Here is a 20,325-nt window from a genome sequence, read left to right as displayed (position 1 = left end):
GTCCTCATGCAAGGGCCTAGGGCCGCGACTGACGAAGACGTCAGCGTGCTGATTAGTATATACCTCGAACGCGTCCGCCGGACTTTTTCCAAGAAGAAGCGCGTCTACAGCATTGTATGACACACTTGCTACCTGCATTATTTCTTAGATGTTAATTTACAGCATGGCTCTAAGAAGATCGACGAGAGCGGCGACGCGCACTGCGCAGCAGACCGCGAGTAGTGCGATGAAGAGAAGACACTCTGGTTCGTCGACTGGTGAAGAGACGCTCAGCAAGCGCGTCGACAGCCGAGCAGCGAATCGTTCCGCGAAAAGGGATGCTATTGCGCAAAGCAGTGATGGAGACAAGAAGAAGCCAAAGGACCAGGCCAGCGATACCAAAGCAGAGGAGCCCACAGCCGGCGACAACGCCGGCGCCGACAAGAAATGGAAAGCATGGTCCGCCCACGCGACATCCACGCCCTACCCTGACTTCGGCCACCCCACAAACCGCGAGTGCCAACTAGCCTACGACATCCTTCACAAATTGCACAACGACGCCGTAGAAGCGGAGTTCGAAGACACCAACACACCCGAGACAATCCCATTCGTCCCCGACGCCCTCATCGTCGCCGTGCTCAGCCAAGCCACGAGCTGGAACAATGCGAAACGCGCAATGGACAGCATGAAAGACACCTACGGCTCGGTGTTCGCTTACGAGGAGATATATAATGGAGGATCGGAGAAACTACAAGAGACTATTCGCTGCGGCGGCTTGCACGTCAGAAAGACCAAGATCATCATGTCCATCCTCGAGGAAGTGAAGCGCCGCTACGGACGCTGGAATCTCGACCACCTACTCGAAGCCAGCGACGAAGATGCCATGAAAGAGCTCATGAGCTACAAGTACGTGGGCCCAAAATCTGCGTTCGTAGTAATGGGCTGGTGCTTGAAGAGAAACAGGTTCACGGTTGACACGCATGTGTATCGCATTGCTGGCTTATGGGGATGGAGGCCAAAGGAGGCGAGTAGAGAGAACACGCAGTTGCACTTGGATGCGGTGATCCCGCCGGAGCTGAAGTTCAAGCTGCACTTCTTCCTTATTCAGCATGGACGGACTTGTCCTGCGTGCCGCGGTGGGAGCAAGGATACGAAGGGGTGTGAGGTGCTTAGGGAGGTGAAGCAGGAACTGAAGAAGACGGATTAAGAGGTGAATGATAGATAACAATGCCAGTAGACACGCTCATCAGCGGTGACGCCGTCCTCGACGCAACAGCCTCAACAGCACTCCCAGTATGTCTCAGTCAATTCACCATTCACCAACACACTCCCATCGCTGTGCCTCTCGCCCTCCTTCTATATAAACCACTCTTTCCAAGCCCAATCCTCTATTCCCTTTCCAACAACTACCCACCACCACAATCTCACCACAATACCACAAACTCCCAAAGCCACATCACACCACCACATCAAATCACCTTCAACCACCTCCACAACAACCACAACAATGACCACACCAGCCCCAACCTCCTCATACACCTACTTCTGCTGCAACCCCTCTTGCTGCGCCGCCAACATCGTGCACAACGTCCCGCGGAGCCCGTACCCGCAGTTCCAGCACCAGTTCAAGTGTGCAAAGTGCGGCGCCCAGCAACTCACGGGCATGTGGCAGGAGTACCATGGTGATACTGGTGAAGGACACAAGGGATTCTGAGATGCCGGTCGGGGCATACGACAGATTTGGGGACGGTGGGACGAGGGGGTGAGAAGGGGGTTGCAGAAGACATAAGGAGAGGAGGTCTGTGAGGAGTGAAGAAGGAGAGCGATGTAGCTGTCACGATACCCAGTGGTGATGAGAATGAAGTTTGTACTGTACTTGGCTACCTCCTAGCTATCATGTGATGTTTCGTGTGACTGAGGCCACCATCCTGAAGTCGTACACAGGTTCCTTCCTGTACTATGTAAGAAATCTACAGGTCTTTCATTCCGCCCTCCTCTGAGCGGTAGCTCGACCACATGTACATTCTTCCTCTGCCATTCTTGTCCCTTTTCCCCAGGATGCGGCGGCATCGCCAATTTGCGCGGAGGCTCCTTGCTTACATCGATTCTCCCGGTGGAGTAGGTCCCTGTTCTGTTCTCGAATTCCATGTGTAGAGCCATTTCGCCTTCTTCGGGGACGAATCGCACGCGTGTTGGTAGCCAATCTGGCATCTTCTCTCCGGATAAAGCTTCTAGAGCTTCGATAAGAATTTCTTCATCGACGGTGGCGACGTTCCAGTTCTTGTGTATCTTGTTGGTTTCGTTGACTATCCAGGCTTGCATGCGCTTGGCGCGTGTGACCTCCGTCGCCACGTCCGAGGGGGTGCCTGGCGAGGCGGATGGTGAGCGTTGAGTAGTAAGATCTCGGGTCATGCGGTGCCATGGGGCAATGGCCATCTGGAGTGGAGTGTGTAAGCGCATTGTCAAAAGCGGAATGTGTTTGGAAACAGAGTCTGCCCATCTGTGCGACTTCTGGAGACAGAGTGCGCTATCCACATCAATAATTCGTAATTGCTGAGGCGACGGGAGTAGCGATAACGCCGCCTCAGCTGGGAAGTATCGATAAAGTGTATCCGCAAGACCGCAGAGGAGCGACTGTAACATCCAGCTTCTGGTGCAAAGTATGAAGTCTTGTACCGAATTGAACTCGAGGGTGTCGGGCATTAGGTCGGCGACGTCCGGTGACGGTGGAATCGGTACCACAGACACGGTCGTTTCAATGAGCTCAGCTACGTGCTGCGACACGTTGATTTGCATCAGACCCTCCAAATATGACATGGCGATTGCAAGCGCGATCGTGTCCTCGGGGTTCGAAATGGCTTCTCGGATCAATGCTACCGCGTAAGGGCACTGAATGAAAACGTGCATGACGGCCATCGACGCTCTCTGTGATGGCGACAGCATGACATCTCTTGTATCGATCGGAGGTGGAATTGTAGCAGACAGGTAATAGTCGTTGTGGTATACTGACTTCCGACCCGACATCATCGCCTCGTGAACCTTTCGACATCAGCAGCGAACTCCCAAGACCGACCAGTACTCACATCGTCGATATAGGTATTGTCGATCAAATTCCAGAAATGATCGTCATCAACTTCCGCCACCGCACCTGACCTCAGCAGCTCGGCGATTCCGAACGCATGAATCGCGTAATACATAGTATCGAGCCCTAGAAGAGCCTGCATGTGATCAGCAAAACACGTCGACGTCTGACAGGCTGACTAACCTCAGCAGCGTAGTGTAATTTCGTAGCCAACAGGATGTCGTACGTGACCTTGTTATCAGTGTTCATCACGGCGAGCTGCAATTCCTTGAGCGCTTTAGCCTTTGAAGCTCTCGCGACCTTGCGCTTCGAGTGCATATCATCTCGATACGTAGCGTGACTATCGACGAAGAACTGAACGGCCAAATCAAGCATCTTGTTCGACCCGATGCGCGAGGGAATAGACTGTATCCAGGTCCCTAAGACCTCAAAAGGCTGCCTACCAGCGGGCTCTGGTCCGAGCACGCCAACGTATCGGGAGATCAGGGTCGTCTCGGGCGAGGATGGCTGATATGGTACGAGAGGGCTCTCTTCTCGTAGCTTCTGGAGATATACTTGAAGCGCAAGATTCTGCCGGTATTCTCTCATCTTCGACGGCTGCATTCTAGATCTTGAACGCGGTGCCAGGGTTTGAAAGCAACCTTGGCGATCTTCGGTGTGCCTTTCGGTAGTGATGCAGAGGTCTGAGGAATTTGACGAGGACGAGCCGGCTGCGAATGAGGTTGTTGATGACGAGCTTGAGCCTTCGTCAGGAGAGTTCAAGGGATATACGGCAGAGCCAGTCTTGGATCTTCCATGTTTGGTCAACTGTCTGGGATCCTGCACGACGAATGCTGAGGCTTTGCCGTAGGAGTAGGCACATGGTCTGTCTTTCTTCCTGCATGCGCTACATTTGGGTCGCACTTCGTCACACTAGGTAGCCATTAGTAAGAACATATTCATTCCGCAACGACTTGCAATGCTTTGCGACGAAATGATCGCAGAAATTGAAACGCGTCTTACCTTAACCTTGCGCTGCCGACACGTGTCGCACTTTCCAGTTTGCGTCATGGCAACTATTCAATCGTGTATGCGTGGCACAGTTTCGGAGCCTCAAAGACGCCTGAATGCATCGGGAGATGGTCGTCAAACTGCGATACGAGGTGGCTTGATCACAGGGCGCGGTTGCCTAACGCTCAGCTCCGACGCAGTGTGTTTTCGCATTGGACGCAGTCAACCCATCCCGAAAATCGTCGATGGATGGGTATACATGGCCGACAGGTTTGAGCGAAAGTGTTTCCGATGAGAATTCGCGGAAGCCGATGGCAGAAGGAATGCCGTTCCTGCAGGTGGAAGATCCAGGCCTTGGTGTCGCTCAATGCGGTTAGTCCACAACCTCCGGAGGCTTGGCCCTGCACCCAGCTGAAGATGCCTCTCCCATCGTGTGTACTTTCTTTCTTCGAAGCTCTTACTGTACCTGCTCTCAATAATCATATACTAGGATCTAGGTAGCTGTAACACGTTCAAATATCAAAACCCCACGATCTTCAACTTTCATCCCTGGCCGCGCAGCCTCGAGAGTACCTACGTACTTGTTCTCAGTCTGTTTACTGAAGATCGCGATAAGACATGGTTTTCGGTGGTCTTGGTTATGTCGTTCAGAACCGAGCTATCACAGCTTTGCGTAAACGGTCACGAAAAGCATCAACCTCCACTGAGGACGAGCCTGCCCCATCACTGCAAAGTACAACTTCGACGCAAGGCCGAGATCAGCGTAAATATACCTTCCAGCAAAGCTGAAAAAAAGCTTACATGGGTACAAGCCGGTAGCAGTTACAAGTACCTGCCGTTACAGGCGTCGGATATGATCCGAGTCCTTGTTCTAAGACCGTACGATCATGACGGTTCCGAGAGCATCAAATGTGACGTCCGACAGACACGAATACTGGAAGGTAAATATCACGCTCTATCCTACGAGTGGGGACCGCCTGCCGATGACGATCCCAAAATCCGCCTGAACGGCCACCTCACGGTTGTCCGGCGTAACCTCTTTCAGGCTTTATTGTCACTGCGACAACGCTGGCAATACGAGAATCCTTTCTGCCGTGAGATATGGATTGATGCGTTGTGCATTAACCAAGCCAGTATGGAAGAGAGAAATCACCAAGTTCGACTCATGTCCACAATATACCGAGGGGCCATGTGTGTGTTGGTCTGGCCCGGGTATTCTGAATTTCGCTACGATCGCGCCATTTCTGTGATTAACAACCAGAACGATGGGCCCAATACATGGTACGCTGAGATAAAAGACAACATTGATCCGATTCTTCAGCTATGTCTAAGACCGTACTGGAACCGTGTCTGGATTCAACAGGAACTATACCTCGCTAGACAAATTCTGATCATGTGGGGAGGAGACAAGTACATACTTTACGAAATGTTCGATCACATATTGGGCCTTATCACAAGAGACGACAGCCTTGTTGCTGGAGAAATATCCGCTGCTATCGAGCAGAGCGCTGCCAATGCGATTGTGACGAGAAAACGGTTGCCGATAGACTCCAACACATTGGTGACTTGGTTGAGAATGGCGTGCCAGAGAGGACTCGAAACCTCTGAGCCACGCGATCTCATCTACGCAATGTTGGGTATCAGCTCCGATTGCCAGATTGGAGGTCTGGAACCAGACTACAGCAAACCATTACTGGACGTGTATCTGGAAACGATTGTGTTCTGCGGATTGGACAGGCCCGGGTTGGAGAACGGACGCTTCCGTCAAACGCTAGCTGAATACCTTGGTCTGCTATGGAATGACGGCATGGAGATGACAACGAGGAAATATTGCGCGACGGTATCTGGACCGCGTAGGCAAGGAGAGAAGGCTGTGTATGTCGCTGGTCCCTCGACCGGTTAATGACAAGCCTGAGGCATACAAGCACTGCAGGGTCATCAGATTGACGTTTGTTTGTACATTGAGGTTGTTCAGGCTCACCCATAGTATTGTCATTGGTAAAATATGCGTACATCATGATACATTCAATGCACCTCATCTTGCGTTCTTGTCAACATGCATGGAGTGAATGTAGACATGAAACCGCGAAGATCACTGTCAAATGAAATATGCACAAACAGATGTGGCGAATTGTGATGAATTCTATAAAACCCCGAGACCAGTTACGCGATAATGAAGCTGCTACCATCGATACCATAGTTCCTCGTCAATCTCCTCCCGTAATTCCTTGCCACCTCAAACCTTAATTTCCCCTCAGGATGCGGCTCGTGGAAATTGATTGGCTGCTTTGCGTTGATAACACCCCCCTCTCTCGGTGTGAAGCGCCATACAGAGCCATACACTTTCTCGGGTGAGAAGCCAATCGTGTTCATAGCTGAGAGGAATTCAGTCCACGGGATTTCACCGGGATGCGAGCTTGCAGACGGCTGGAAGAATATAGTCGAGAATGTGTGCTGTGTCTTTTTCCCAACGGTGAATCGCGGTGAAGGTGAAGTGTTTGTTCCCTCAGAAGCGACTGGCTGCAAGTCTGCTGCGACTTCGACAGGCTCAGTGGAAGGATCATTCGCAATCCCCCTGGTCTTGCGCTTCTCACTCCGAATTGGAAGGTCTACAGGGTCGGGCTGCTGCTCCGGTATGAGAGGCGTGATGTATTCCTGCAGGGCAGCATCTTTCTTCGCTTTGTTGGAAGGTTTCGCCGGTTCTATCCAGTCTGGCGTCCGTTGTATTTGTCCTCTTGACGGCGCTAGGGATTCAAGAGCCTCGAGGTGTTTTTTCTTCAAATACTTCTGCACGTGAGCATCGAACTTGCTCCAAAGCTCATCGAGCCGTCGTTCAGTAGCCTGCATAATCTCTACGTTCTCTTTGGTTCTTCGCTTGCCGACAGGGTACGGCATTGTCTTTGGATGCCCGAGCTCACCAAGAAGGAGAAAGTCATATCGGCGTTTGGCATCGTATTCTGGACCGCATTCCGGGTCTAAGATCACGTTTAGTTCTTTCACAGAAACCTCCATGACTATCTCGTGATAGTCGCGGTCGGCTCCAACGGTACAGTACTGCTCATCAGGTTTGAAAGCTTGTGGGCACACCAGGCGCAGGCGAGCTCGTAGTTCAAAACAAATAGCTAGGTCTGACACGAGCTATCAACGTGTACGAGGTCAGTGGCTATCTCATACGCATTTCTTACATGGGTAATGACTGACCTGTGCGACCAAGGGTGTGATTCTGTACTTCTGGTCCTTGTCCTGTTGTATAACTCGAGCCATTTCCCTGACTACAATTTGAGGAACCCCAAGGCCTTCCTCAGACCAAAGCAAGGAACACAGCCATAACAAATAGTCTTTCCCAAAAGAGCTCGGGTCTCTGAGCAGGGGTAATTCCTCTGGAACTGCATGGTCACGTACGAACATGCCGCGCACCGGTGGTGAGCCAATGAAGCAACTCGGCAACCGTGAAGCTAGGCTTTTGATAAGGCGCATATCAAGTAAATCTTTCAAGTCCGCGACAGCCTCTACCCATGCATCATGCCCTTCTTGTTTCTCCAACCGTGTCAACAGCAGCCGAGCAACCTTGTGTAGAGCAGCTTGTGCAGCATGCCACATGACAAGATTCTCGTAATAATCCATGATGATCGAGTATATCGTAATGTGCCAAAAGTCTTTTTGAAGGGCTGGATCAGTAAGATGGGGGCTTTTCCTTCCCTTCCTGTCCAACACATGTGTAGGGCTGTGTTCATCTACATGCATCGGGTCAGCGTGCTTCAATCGATGCTCCTCACGGCGCCTCGCACTTACAGAACTCGCTAACAGCATTAGTGAAATAGGATGGATCATCGCGCATAGCCCAGGCATGGTCCTTCCACTCGTGTATTCTAGCCGCTATAGAGGACATGATTTTGAGAAAGTCTTCCCATTGTGGGGCGGTATATGGAATGTCTTGGGCTAGTGCGAAAGCCGAGTCCCATCCATCCTCTTTTGTCGTTCTTATTTCGGGGGGCTCGGGTTGTTCGGGGGCTTGGAAGAAGGCCTTGAACCCGTCCAGACCACCTTCTACGTCGGGAAGTAGCTCAAGGCAGATCTTGACGAGGAAGGCCATCAGAGGCTGCTGTATCTGTAGGACGATAAGAGCCTCGCTCGCGCGCCTCACGTGTTTTTGAGATTCCAGAGCGACCGGAAGCTTGACCGGAAGCCCGTATTCTTGTAGATCAGTAGGATGCATCATCAGATAGTAACCCCATTCGCTGGGTTTGTATTTATCTTGCCATTCGCGTACTGTCTCATTTTCCGAACTACGTGAAACTTCCCCATCTTCGGGTTCCTTGCCGTTGGATTCGTCTTCCAATACAGCTTTGTGTTGGCCTTCGTCATTTGGGTCGTAATATATCGGACGCACCTTGATAACATTGATGTTGCGACCGAGCTCTGAGCTTTGCCAATCCATCTCGGCAAAATTGTTGGGTGTATACCGTCCGCGAGAGTTCAGAAGCTGTAAAACATGTGTTGGAGTCACGAGGTCCTCTGTATTGATATATGGCCATTTGTATACATCTTCTCTGATCGTGGAAGTGGAAGCCTCGCTGAAATCTCGTCTTTGGACTCTGTAGTAGTCGCGAAGGTCTGGGCGATGCTGGTGTGGCATTTGCGTGTGCCATGATCGTTCAAGAATAGCTTTACGTTGAGTACGCGTCTTCTTTGTCCATCTCTTCCGTATAACGCCCTCGGATCTTATCAAGATGGCGTTTAGCATGCCATAGTCGGCCATTATTGACTTGACTTTTCCAAATGTCTCTTTGTGGAATTCTCCATAGGGCATTGGCACCGTTTGACCACTGTCAAGGAGCGGCCATGGTCTCTCTGCGGGTTCTATTGGTTTGGGCTTGACGAAGTTGGTACATTTTGGTTGTTCCATAGCTGGTCGCGGTTCCTCGAGGTCAACTCCTGAGGGGGACGGAGGAAGCTTTCCCGTGAGATCCTGCAGAAAAGTTGATCAGTACTGATGCGGCGGTAACGTGAATAACCATGTAGGGATTCAATGATGACGCCAGTTCCAATCGACAACAGCCGTGTTTACTGTTCCTGCGTTATTGCGAGAAGGAAGATGGGGAACGCGACAGAAGCGATCTGGTCGAATTGCTCGGGCCGACTGTCGCGCATTAGCCCCGCATTGCAGATCTTTACCACAAAACAGGCCTCGAGCAACGGATCGCAATGCACATGTCATCTGGAGTTTTTGGGGTTGCGAAACTCCTCATTTGAGAGCGTTTCCTTGCGTAAAATTCGTATAGATTGCGGAAGATACAACGATGTCAATTAGAGATGAATGCACTGTGCCCAAATAAATGCTACAACTGAGTTTCAGCCAGACATGCCTCAACATCTCATCAACGACTCTTCACGCAGTGTTCCTCCCAATACCAGCCTTATACCTAGCCAAGCACCTCTCCCTCGCGAACTTATGCTCAACAACCGGCTCGGGATAGCCCTTCGCCTTCGCAATCTGCGCGGCCTTGCCACCGGCCGCATACGGATTATGTATAGCCGCCCCCTCCACCTCTGCCAGCTCCGGTAGCCACAGCTTGATAAACTCGCCCTGCTCATCGAACCTCTCCGACTGTGTCCACGGGTTGAAGATCCTAAAGTACGGTTGTGGATCTACACCTGTCGACGCACTGAAGCCCCAGCCGCCGTTGTTGGACGCGAAGTCGCCGTCGATGAGGTGCGTGATGAAGTATTGTTCGCCGAGGCGCCAATCGAGGAGGAGGTGTTTGGCGAGGAAGGAGGCGGTTATCATGCGCAGGCGGTTGTGCATGTAGCCTGTGTGGTTGAGGCAGCGCATGGCGGCGTCGACGATGGGGTAGCCGGTCTGGCCTTGTGTCCAGGCTTGGAAGTGCGCGTCGTTGTACTCCCATTCGATGTTTGTGTATTCGAATTTGAAGGGCTTGTTCATGCTGGGGTTGTGTTAGTATGTTCATGGTATAGAGGGCATTGGTCGGGCATACCAAACGTAGGGCCAGTGTACAAGCACATGCCGATAGAAGTCCCGCCATGCGACTTCTCCCAACCAGCCTTTGACGCCATCCTTCCCTCCGTCGAGTCTCTTCGCGCTGTTGACGTCTCGAGCCATGCGTATACTGGTTCGTGCCGCCAGCGTGCCAGCAGCGTGATGCACGCTCACGCGTGCGGTGCTGTTCATCGCGGGAAAGTTGCGCGTGTCCTTGTATTTTACCACCTTTTCTTCCAAGAAGCGCTCCAGGCGATCCATAGCAGCGGCCTCACCCGCGGGCCACAGTTGCTGGAACCGTTCCTTCTCTTCTGCTGTCAACGCTTTGCACTCTGGTAGATCGGGGACTTTCGTGTCGAAGAGCTGAGTGAATTTCTTGCGGAAGGCTGGAGGATTGCGATCGGGCATGGGGCGCTCGCTCATAAGATGTGGATGCTCATGCAGATGTGCAACCCATGATCGGAACCAAGGGCTGTACATCGCATATTGCTTTCCACCTCCTGTCTTGAGACTACCAGGCGGTACCACGCAGTCGTCGTGATGCGGCTCGAAGTTGATGCCCTTCTCCAGCATCATGCGTACCAAGCGCTCCTCCCGCCGAAGCTCGTCGGGTTCGTATTCCAAGTTGCAGAAGACGTTCTTCGCATTCCATTCTTCTGCCAACTCCACCAAACGCTTTGTCACGTTCCTTCGTTCGGGAATCGTTTCGATGTAGAGGGGGATGTTCAGCTCTTCGAGTTCCTTCTTGAGTGTCTCCACAGAGCGCAGTTCGAAATGACATTTTGGCGGGCTGACCAGGTGAGCCTCCCAGTCTTGCGGGCTCATGAACCAAACGCCTATCAGGCCTACTACTTTCTTCTCCGCCAATGCTGCTGCTTCAGACAAGCCAGTATTATCTCCTATCCGCAGATCCCTCTTGAACCAGTGTACTACCGCGTCGCCATGTTGCCCTTTCTTCCCTTCTCTGATAGCCTTTCTTTTGTCTTTCGTATCCTCCAACGTCTTGTTCAGAATCTCGATCGGGCGCGGTACCTCATTCTGATTGTACAATGCGCATCGTTCGTTGCTCATTTCAGCAGGATAGTATCGTCGATCGACGATGCCGGCTCTCTCTTCTGGTCTCGAATGGTCGAAACCTTCTTCCTCCTTCTTCACGGCCTCTCCAGGCGCTCCATTCTCGGTGTTCTTCGCTATCGAGTCAACGGGAGGCGCGTCTTTCGAGGTGGCTTTTGGGAGAGGTTTGGCGATGCGCGAGCGCTTGTTGGGAGCGTCGCCGGACACGTCGGTGTAGTTCTTCGCGGATGCCGCATTTGCAGGTATGCTCGCTTTACGTTTCGGTGGCATCGTGGCTAGTGTCTTCGTGGGGAAGGATGGGTGTATGCGTAGAAAGGGTTTGAGGGACAGCAGGAGCCTCGGACGTGCGAGCAGCATACGCGTTTCGTGGAACCGCAGAATGGGCGAGATGAGGATAACCTCCTGAAACAGGATTTAATGAAGCCATTGCCGTGCTAACTCGACGCGTTCAGCTGTCGCGTCCCTTTAGCACCGATCGATGACGCAGATAGTCCCTGGAACATGGAGAGTTCAGATCGATGTCAGATAAGCGAGCCGACCCCTGCATGCTTCGAGCCGCACCATCACGTGTCCTCAGATACTTCACTTTCCCAACGCGACAAACAGTCAGTATTACAGGCTCCGTCAACAAATCTCACGATATTAACACGCGATCCTAATTACGTACATTCGGCTCTCGCGACGCCTAGTGCAGCCTTCTGAGTAACCGGCCCGCCTCCAGAAAGGATTATCGCGCCTGCACTTGGCCTCGGCCGACTGTCTTCATTCCCAACGATAGATGATTGGAACAGATTCGAGCATGGCGTAAGCAAAATATCCACCGCCCCGTGCGGTTCCAAGAGACTCCGCTATACAACAACGTCCCGAGGTCGTTGGACCTTGGCCGCCCACAAGTCGACTGCGCCCAGGTTTTAGAGATCGTATAGCACGGATTCCAAGGCCTACTATCAAGAGCCTGATCCACTTCTCGCTCGACTTGCCCGACCGGAAGTCATGGCCATCCGTTCCGAGCTCGCGTCGGGCCGGCTACGTACTATCAAACGAGTACGCGAGACACGTCTTTGGAGGCTCAACTTGAATGTCAAATGCCATTATGCGTAGCTAGGTAGGTACATAAGTAGTTCCAGAAAACCTTTCGGTAGGTACTTCCACAACAGGCAGATCGTTCTATACCCCATTTACTACTTCCCAGACATGCTCAGCATCAACGTCAAAACATTGCTTCTGTATCTTCTAACGAACATTACAAGTGCCTCTACCCTCTACCCGACAGTCAAAACAATCAACGGCACCCTCACTGGGATACACAACCCAGACTACAACCAAGACTTCTTCCTCGGCATCCCCTATGCCCAACCCCCAACCGGGCCCCTCCGCTACCGCCGCCCTGCGCCCCTTACCCATCCCTTAGGACAATTCCATGCAAACAATTACGGACCAGGATGCATTTCCACTTCCATAAACCTACCTGTCTTCTCACAGACCACGCCATCCTACCCCGAAAGCGAAGATTGCCTAACCCTCAATGTCGTCCGTCCCGCTGGTCTCAACAAAGGCGCTATACTCCCTTTGCTACTCTTCATTCACGGCGGCGGTTTCCAGGAAGGCAGTGGTGGAGATCAACGCTACAACATGTCTTTCCTCGTGCAGGAATCAGTCACAGTCGGCGCACCTATCATTGGCGTCACGATTAACTACCGGCTATCTGGGTTTGGCTTCCTGCCCGGAAGCGCGGTACTTGAGTCTGGCAATGCGAATCTGGGTCTGCACGACCAGCGACTGGCGCTTTGGTGGGTGAGGGAGAACATTGCTGCGTTTGGTGGAGATGCGGAAAAGGTTACGATTCAGGGAGAGTCGGCGGGTGCGATGTCAATTGGCCATCATCTTGCTGCGTATGGAGGGAAAGATGAGGGTCTTTTTCGCGCCGCCATTGTGCAGAGTGGTGGACCGGCGGTTGATGCGAGGGGAATGTCGGTGCAGGAGCAGGACGTCCTCTACGACAACTTGCTCAGGCAGACCGGTTGTATGCTCGAGGAGGACACGCTCGACTGCCTGAGGAGTGTACCCGTCGAGGCGCTCAAAGTCGCTTTCCAAAATCAATCATTGATCCCAGTTCCGGACGGCCAATTCTTCGATGGAAACTCGCGCATGGCTCTGAAGCAGGGCAGATTTGTACGGGTACCTATACTCGCTGGTGCGAATACGAATGAGGGTACATCTTTCACCATAAGTCAGGGTTTGAAAGGTATAAGTGACCCCACCCAGTTCCGGGCAGTCGTTGCGGGATGGTTGGGCCCTGGCATAGCCAATACGACGGTGGATAGTATCGCTGCTGAATACCTCGAGCGAATATCGCCCGCAGATCTACAGGATTCCCTCGGTACTGTGTTGCCATCATCCCGCCTGGAGAACGGCAGTCTCTACGGAATAACTACCTTGTTCGTAGGCGATCATATCTTCATTGCTGCAAGACGCTTCGCCACAGAGGCGTGGGCTGAATATGGCGTTCCTGCTTACAGCTACCGATTCGACACAGTAGGGAGCGGTGTTTCGGCCGAGACTCTAGGCGCCGCGCACTACACAGAGATTCCGTTCGTGTTTGGCAATGTCGACGGTGTTGGACATGAAGTCAACTTTCTTGCTTCCAACTCCACGGAAGAACGCGAGGAGTTTGTCACACTCAGTAAGCGCATGTGCAGGATGTGGTTGAGCTTTGTTAACGAGCTCTCGCCGAATGCGCATTATGCTCTGGACTCTAGCACATCCTGGCCGGTGTACACAAAAGAGAGCGCTAGAAACATGCTCTTCAGGAAAAGTGGCATCAGTCTGGAAGAAGATACATGGAGGGCGAGTGCGATTAGTCGGATGAACAGCGCTGCTGTTGGCTTGGAAGTCTAGTAAGCTGTTCACATAAAGTTCATAGATTTGATAGTGGCATACGGGGGAACATAGTACATCAAGTGGATGGCAATATGCCCGGCATGAAAGCCAGGCAAATGCAATTTTTCATTAGTATTACTATGATACACAGGCTTACTAACAGCCGTTCTAATTCGCATCGTTCAGTAAAAACTCAAACCCGCCCATCTCAGCCCAGCACAGCTCTCTATCGCATAAAAACAATCAATCAATCAATCAAGCACGTATATACTGTCATCGCTATCCTCGCCTCCATCTTCATTACGAGGCGACAATCGCTTCTAACGACTTCCTCTCCTCTCTGGGGCTGGACCGGGAACCATGACTTTGAACGGCATTTCACGACCCGCAGCACCTCCGACATTCATCGGTGCGTACGGGCTGAAATGCTGTCCTTGCTGCTGCTGGTGTTGTTGCTGAGATGGTGCGGGTGCCAGTGCCTGCTGTCCGTTTTGGCCGGTAGTAGCAGCACTCCTAGGCAGTGACTGGCCACTGCTCTTGGGTCTGCCTCCGGCTGGGCTCTGGGGACCATACGGGCTGGGGTATGTGGGCATATTCATGGGTGCTGGGGCGAGTTGGCGGGGACCTCCAAACGGTCCGCCTGCTGTGCTCGAGGGTTGGGTAAGGGGAATTCCGCTGTGGGCGTGGGGCGCGTGATGGGGATATGGGCTAGGGAAAGAACCAGTGGGAAGGGCCGCAAGTGGCGAGTACTGCATCATCATGTGTTGTGGTGGAGGCGGTCCGCTGAGGTACATGTAGTGTTGCGGCGGGCCTTGGGTATACTGCAGGTACGCTTCTGGCGGAGGGTGATGGGGACTGTGTTGAGGAGCGTGCTGTGGATGGTGTATCGGAGATGCTTGCTGGGAATGCGAAGGCTGCGATTGCGGTGTAGCGCCAGTCGCCGAGCCTTCAGACTGCCGGGCACCCTTTTGCGTCGCGGATTTTTCGCGCGGATCGGGTGTTGGGGTAATTCCGGCCTGCGCTTCCTCCTCCCGCTTCTTTGCCTTGCGTTCGGCCCACCACATGGTCATGGATTGACTGCGCTTCTCTGATTTTACGCGCGGTTTCCGTCGCGAGCCTGACGCTGGGGATGAGTCGTCCGCGTAGCTGTTGTTGGCTGTATACTGACTAAGGGGGGCAGTGAGCATGTACGCGTCAGGAGTACTGGATTCGCTCGGATGCACAAGTGGTACCTCTGTGTTGGGCGCAGAATACTGTAGTGTGCCTTGAAAAACCGTCTCAGCAGAGTTCGGTGCCATTATGGGTATGCCTTCCGGGAACGGCTGGGCATCAATAGTAAACTGACCTTGACCTTCACTCATTGAGTTCAGTGCTGGTGGTGGAGCGTTTGGGCCATGTGCCGAGGGTGCTGGGGTTCCTGATTCGCTGGTCTTCTTTCGTGGGCCTTTCTTTACTCCAAAGTCACTACGGCGAGCTACGTTCTTACTACCGGCTGGACGTCCACGCTTAGGGTTAGCATCTGAATACTCGTCTACGTCCATGGTTGATGAGTCCTCGTCCCCGGAACTACCGACAACTGATTCCTCTCTCATTTCTTGGATGCGTTGATGGAGCAAGTTACTAGCCGTTGTCCGGGCTCGCTTTACGCCTCGTCCTTCGGGTTCTGGCGTCTCCGAGGTTGGCTTCGTGAATCGACTAACACCTTTCTTGCGCGCGCCGCCCCAACCGTTGTGCTTCTTGGGGGTGTTGGCACCAGTTCCTGTGTCAGTACCGTCAAACTTGCGGGTGGCTCTTCGTTGCCGCTTGGAGGGTCGACCTTCACCGTCTTCTTCGTCTTCCTCTTCACTAGGAGCTGCTGACTCAAGCTGGTCCCGTGTGCGACGCGTGCGTAGTTCTCTCTTGCCACCCTTGTCCGCGCCTGGTCGCTGTAGGAAAGGATCCTGACAACCGGGTGGCTTCTTTGGGTCGTAGATGTAGCCATAGAGGTCGGCCTCTTTCATGTCCTCGAAGACCTCTGGAGCCAGCGGGATACGTCCACCGTTGCAAGCCTTCTTTGCTGGATGCATGTGAGGTGCAGTCTATAAGTGTTAGTGGATACATATGAAAGGATGACAGTAACATACCCTTGCGTCCAACACGAGATACTCGTCCTGCCAAGCTTTGAGGATCTGTTGCGTGTTCTGCGTCAGAGCGTAGAGATTCTCAGTACTCCGTTGCGCTGCTGGAAACTTCGTCAAGGCGGCAATAGCAGCTTGTACGTCAGTCATCGGCTTGAAGCGCTTCTGCAGGAGGTAGTCTGCTCTATCTTCGCACTCGGCTTCGATCGGAGAAGGCGCGTCTTCGATGAAGGGGTCGGGAAGATCTGACTCGGAGAGCATGTCCTCCTCAGGCTCTAGCAGTCTTGGGACTGCAGACTCAGCGGGCGTCGATGCAGAATCTCGCGGTGTCTGTGAGGCTGACTCTGGCAGCGCGATCTTGGGTACCGCAAGCTTGGTGGATCTCCTAGACGTGGGCTCTGGCCTTGACTCGCGTGTCGGTGCTGATGTATGTGAACCGCCTTCGAGTGAGTCTTGACCGGGTGGCGCAGAACCTTGGGGTGTTCTGGATGGTTTCTGTACAACATCTATGCGATCATACTCGGCCTCGCTCTCGTCATCCTCGATCGCCTCTTCGTTCTCATCATCAGAGCTATGCAGACGGTTGTTGTTGAGTAGTCGCATAGATGGCTTGGCGGTGCCGTTGGGTGTGCTCTGATTGGATGGCTGATCATCATCATCTTCTGTAAGTGGAAACATGGCGGCAGCATTGCGAGAAGCTTTCGATGGCGCAGATGAAGTCCCTCTTGAGGTACCGCCGCGACCGCGTCCTCCTCGACTGCCTCTGCCGCGACCGCCTCGACCGCGTCCGCCACGTGAGCCTCGACCACCACGTCCACGACCTCTTGGCGCTGGCGGAGGCGCAACAGGCACTTCAACCTCACTCTCCTCGGCACTCTCATCTGCAGAGTCAGAGGCTTCCTCTGGGGTAGGTGAGCGTTCTGGGAGTGCGCCAACTATCGATTTGCGCTCTTTTGGAAGTTTTCCATGGTGCTTCTTCAGACCGTCAAAGAACTCGGGTGACAGGCCAAAGACCATGAACAACGGGTGCTCGTAAGATGCGTAAATTTCGGACGCGGACGGCGCCTCGAATGAATTACCAGAAATGTTGGAAGCTGAGCGAGTTGTCTTCCTAGTGATGGTAGGACTCAGTTTGGTGGGACTGAATGCTGGTGCAACCGTGTCTGGCGCATCTGGTTCTGACGGGGCTTGTTTTGCTGCTTGACCACGGGTCCGGGAAGGCGTGTCATCTTGCTGCGAATTGCGACGTGTGGCACCGCGCGTAGCCGCACCCCGTGGACGTGGCATCAGGAAGATACGCGGGGCCAATGCAAGTAGTGAATGTTGTGTTGAGTTTGATGTGGGTGTACCTGTCGGGACAATGTCTCCATGTAGGGGCCGAAGGGGCGTAGCGCGAATCGCAAGCCTTCAGGGTGACAAAAGCTGTGAGCGAAGAAGATGAACAGAACCTTGCGCTTCCGCAAAGAGCGCGCGCAAATAAAAGCTAGCAGGTGATAGAGGGTATCTTGAAAAGGAAATGGGAAATGGAATAGTCAGTGAATCGAGTGTGATGATCTTTGTTACGGGGCGTGGCTGCTTCAGCAAAAGCGAGCCGAACCATGATCGCGCTTGGCGCATGCGCAGGCAGCCAATGACATCAACACGCTAAACTGACTGGCATCTAGCTGTCAGATGGTCCAAACAAGATGGCCATGACTTGATGTTTGCAGTGATATCCGCCGACTATATACGCCTCCGCTCCCTCAGTGACTCGTGACTGTGGGCACTATCACCTTAGACTAGTCTCCTTATCTTCCATCCATCATGCCACCCAAGACAGCTGACGAGGAGCTCGCGGAACTGGAAGCTCTGGCTGGTGAGACTCCCGCGCCCCCGCCGAAGCATGCCAAAGGGTCCCGCGCACCACGCCAGAAGGTCCAGCGGAAGGAGGATGAAGATGCCCTGAAGGATCTGGACGAGCTGGAGCAATTGGGCAAGGCTCAACCAGCAGCTCCCCGCCAGATCAGTCGTCCAAATACACCCAAAGTAGCCTCGTCGTCGACTACATCGAGCAGCCGCCGCGCACCAGGCGTAGCGACTCCCTCTTCCACTGGATCAGCACGTACAAGCGAAGACAACCGACCTTCAGTGCCGAGGAAATCAGGGGAGAGTACCCGTTCGTACCACCAGAGCTTCGCGCCAACCCAGGAGGAGCCCGCCAAACAACAAGCACCAGAGCCCCTGGAGGAGAAGCAGTCAGGTGGATCTTGGTGGGGAGGTGGATGGGGAGGACTTGTGTCAACAGCCACTGCGGCAGCAGAGACGGCGAGGAAGCAAGCCGAAGCCGCCTACCAAGAGATCCAAAAGAACCAGGAAGCCCAACGATGGGCGGAGCAAGTGCGGGGGAACGTTGGTGCTCTTCGCGGCATTGGTACAATTCCATTTCCCACCATGTCATCTCATTCTAACATGCTACAGGAGGTGAACTCGGCAAGCGTGCCGTGCCTACCTTTACCAACATTCTAAACACCCTCGCACCGCCCATCTCGCAGCATGAACGCCTCCAGATCCACATCACACACGACCTCATCGGGTACCCCTCGCTCGACCCCCTCATCTACCAGACCTTCGCCGGAGTCATGGCACAAGTCGAAGGCGGAGACCTTATGGTCATCCAACGCGGCTCAGAGTCAACACAGCGCGGATCGCTAGACGGCTACCGGGGCGGCGGCGGAGGCTGGAACGACGGGCCATGGTGGCGACACACTGACAAGCGCGACCTCTCCGTGGTCAAGGGGCTTGTAGAAGGCACAAAGCTCGCACGCGTCAGCGCAGAGTCCTACGCGAACGAGTTCTTCGGTGCAAGAGGAGGCGTTGAAGAAGCAGCCAAGCAAGCGACAGAGGTCCTGAGCGAAACAAACCCAGTCAGGAGCAGCGACATCTTTATTGCGATCCAAGCTATCAGCTACCCCGTACAAGACGAACTCTTCGCCACATCCTCCTCGGAAGAAAAGTCGGATGTGGAAGAACAAAAGGAGGACGGGGAGGAGGTGGCTTTCGCTATCTACCTGCACGACCCTATCCACGGCATATCCTTCAAGTCCATCAGCCAGTCTTTCCCGTCGAAATGGGTCGACTGGCTAGATGCGCCGGCCAATACCGAAGCAGAGGGCGAGGAGCAGCAACTACCGCAGGAGATATACGAGATTATCGAGAGTGGTGGTGTGGACCCACGGGAATGGGTTAGTGAGTGGATGGAGGAGACGATCAACTTGAGTGTGGGCATCGTTGCACAGCGCTATGTTGCGCGGAGAATGGGAGTTGGAGAGGGTGGACTGGGCAGAGGGAAGGCGAGGGAAGCTGTGGTGGATGCTGGTGGTGGTGAGGCTGCACGAGCGGGTATCATTTGAGGACTCAACATGGACTTGATGGGGTCTTTTATTTCTCTGGTCGCGGCAAGGCGCTGGGATATGCTACCTATATACTCACTGGATGCGCTCGGCATTTGCCCCGCGAATGGACACTGTTGTTCGAATTATAATATCTTCGGCTTCCATCCCATGTCCTTCAAGTATGCCTTCTGTCGTTGATTCCTTCAGGTCATCACTAATGACCTGGCTTGTATAACGTGATACCGATCGCACAAGGCTGATCTTTTCACACGCTGAATACCATTCTCGCTGTCCATGAAGCCTCTCTCGCGTCGGAGCGCATTACTTCATGCCAAACCTCAGCAGTCCAGGTCATAATCCCACGCGCCTTGCCAGATACCTATTCCACGAAGTCCGCATTTCAACCACTCTTTTTCTTGTCACCGGGTTCCCTCTTATCCCTCTTTCCTCCCTTGAGTATCTCCAGATGCCCCGCCTTCTGCGCAAGCATCTTCTCTGTATTGCCCACGAGTCCTGAACTGCTCTTGTGCTTGATCTTGTTCTGTGTGATGATGGACGCTTTCTTGGGCTTAATGACGCGGGCGCCGGTTTGTTTGCGCGCGACCGAGGACCTAGAGTTCCGATGTTAGTATGCGTGTTGGGAGAATAGTTTGCGCTTGGTGGAGTATTGAGCGCGGGGATAGAACGCACTTCTTCGGAGGAGCGGCCTTGGTCTTCTTGATTGCGCCTTGTGCCATTGCGGCGGTCGACTGTTGACGCGTGCGTGGGGTCGAGTATGCGGAGGTTTGACAAAAGTCGGAGCGTCTTGGACTCCCTTCCGGAACGGTGAAGGAA

At 53.4% G+C, this 20,325-nt stretch overlaps 9 protein-coding genes across 9 annotated transcripts; 3 read left to right on the top strand and 6 right to left on the bottom strand.

The window, feature by feature from the left end:
• Positions 1-163: 163 nt before the first annotated feature.
• J4E79_005919 (uncharacterized protein) lies at positions 164-1,186 on the top strand (the record flags this gene model as incomplete). The annotated part of the gene is made up of 1 exon (XM_049354795.1): positions 164-1,186. One exon carries the CDS (start codon positions 164-166, stop codon positions 1,184-1,186), a length of 1,023 nt encoding a protein of 340 aa, XP_049210918.1.
• Positions 1,187-1,949: 763 nt separating this feature from the next.
• On the bottom strand, positions 1,950-3,649 carry J4E79_005918 (uncharacterized protein; the record flags this gene model as incomplete). The annotated part of the gene is made up of 5 exons (XM_049354794.1): positions 1,950-2,018; positions 2,080-2,415; positions 2,656-2,904; positions 3,063-3,197; positions 3,245-3,649. 5 exons carry the CDS (start codon positions 3,647-3,649, stop codon positions 1,950-1,952), a joined length of 1,194 nt encoding a protein of 397 aa, XP_049210917.1.
• A 2,565-nt stretch (positions 3,650-6,214) lies between these two features.
• On the bottom strand, positions 6,215-7,315 carry J4E79_005917 (uncharacterized protein; the record flags this gene model as incomplete). The annotated part of the gene is made up of 2 exons (XM_049354793.1): positions 6,215-7,189; positions 7,253-7,315. 2 exons carry the CDS (start codon positions 7,313-7,315, stop codon positions 6,215-6,217), a joined length of 1,038 nt encoding a protein of 345 aa, XP_049210916.1.
• Positions 7,316-7,823: 508 nt separating this feature from the next.
• On the bottom strand, positions 7,824-8,957 carry J4E79_005916 (uncharacterized protein; the record flags this gene model as incomplete). Its single annotated transcript, XM_049354792.1, has 1 exon — positions 7,824-8,957. One exon carries the CDS (start codon positions 8,955-8,957, stop codon positions 7,824-7,826), a length of 1,134 nt encoding a protein of 377 aa, XP_049210915.1.
• Positions 8,958-9,440: 483 nt separating this feature from the next.
• Positions 9,441-11,393, bottom strand: J4E79_005915 (uncharacterized protein; the record flags this gene model as incomplete). Its single annotated transcript, XM_049354791.1, has 2 exons — positions 9,441-9,996; positions 10,048-11,393. The coding sequence occupies 2 exons, from the start codon at positions 11,391-11,393 to the stop codon at positions 9,441-9,443; spliced, it is 1,902 nt and encodes a 633-aa protein (XP_049210914.1).
• Positions 11,394-12,208: 815 nt separating this feature from the next.
• J4E79_005914 (uncharacterized protein) lies at positions 12,209-14,021 on the top strand (the record flags this gene model as incomplete). The annotated part of the gene is made up of 2 exons (XM_049354790.1): positions 12,209-12,228; positions 12,281-14,021. 2 exons carry the CDS (start codon positions 12,209-12,211, stop codon positions 14,019-14,021), a joined length of 1,761 nt encoding a protein of 586 aa, XP_049210913.1.
• A 302-nt stretch (positions 14,022-14,323) lies between these two features.
• On the bottom strand, positions 14,324-17,137 carry J4E79_005913 (uncharacterized protein; the record flags this gene model as incomplete). Its single annotated transcript, XM_049354789.1, has 2 exons — positions 14,324-16,081; positions 16,127-17,137. 2 exons carry the CDS (start codon positions 17,135-17,137, stop codon positions 14,324-14,326), a joined length of 2,769 nt encoding a protein of 922 aa, XP_049210912.1.
• A 786-nt stretch (positions 17,138-17,923) lies between these two features.
• J4E79_005912 (uncharacterized protein) lies at positions 17,924-19,509 on the top strand (the record flags this gene model as incomplete). The annotated part of the gene is made up of 2 exons (XM_049354788.1): positions 17,924-18,530; positions 18,578-19,509. 2 exons carry the CDS (start codon positions 17,924-17,926, stop codon positions 19,507-19,509), a joined length of 1,539 nt encoding a protein of 512 aa, XP_049210911.1.
• A 382-nt stretch (positions 19,510-19,891) lies between these two features.
• J4E79_005911 (uncharacterized protein) lies at positions 19,892-20,228 on the bottom strand (the record flags this gene model as incomplete). The annotated part of the gene is made up of 2 exons (XM_049354787.1): positions 19,892-20,102; positions 20,182-20,228. The coding sequence occupies 2 exons, from the start codon at positions 20,226-20,228 to the stop codon at positions 19,892-19,894; spliced, it is 258 nt and encodes an 85-aa protein (XP_049210910.1).
• Between the last annotated feature and the right edge of the window lie 97 nt (positions 20,229-20,325).

This window comes from Alternaria viburni, assembly GCF_023758015.1.
Source record: "Alternaria viburni strain BMP 2772 chromosome Unknown scaffold_11, whole genome shotgun sequence".
NCBI classification, from domain to species: Eukaryota; Fungi; Ascomycota; class Dothideomycetes; order Pleosporales; family Pleosporaceae; genus Alternaria; species Alternaria viburni.
Note: the sequence above shows the minus strand (reverse complement) of the source record. Positions and strands in the feature narration are given on the sequence as shown.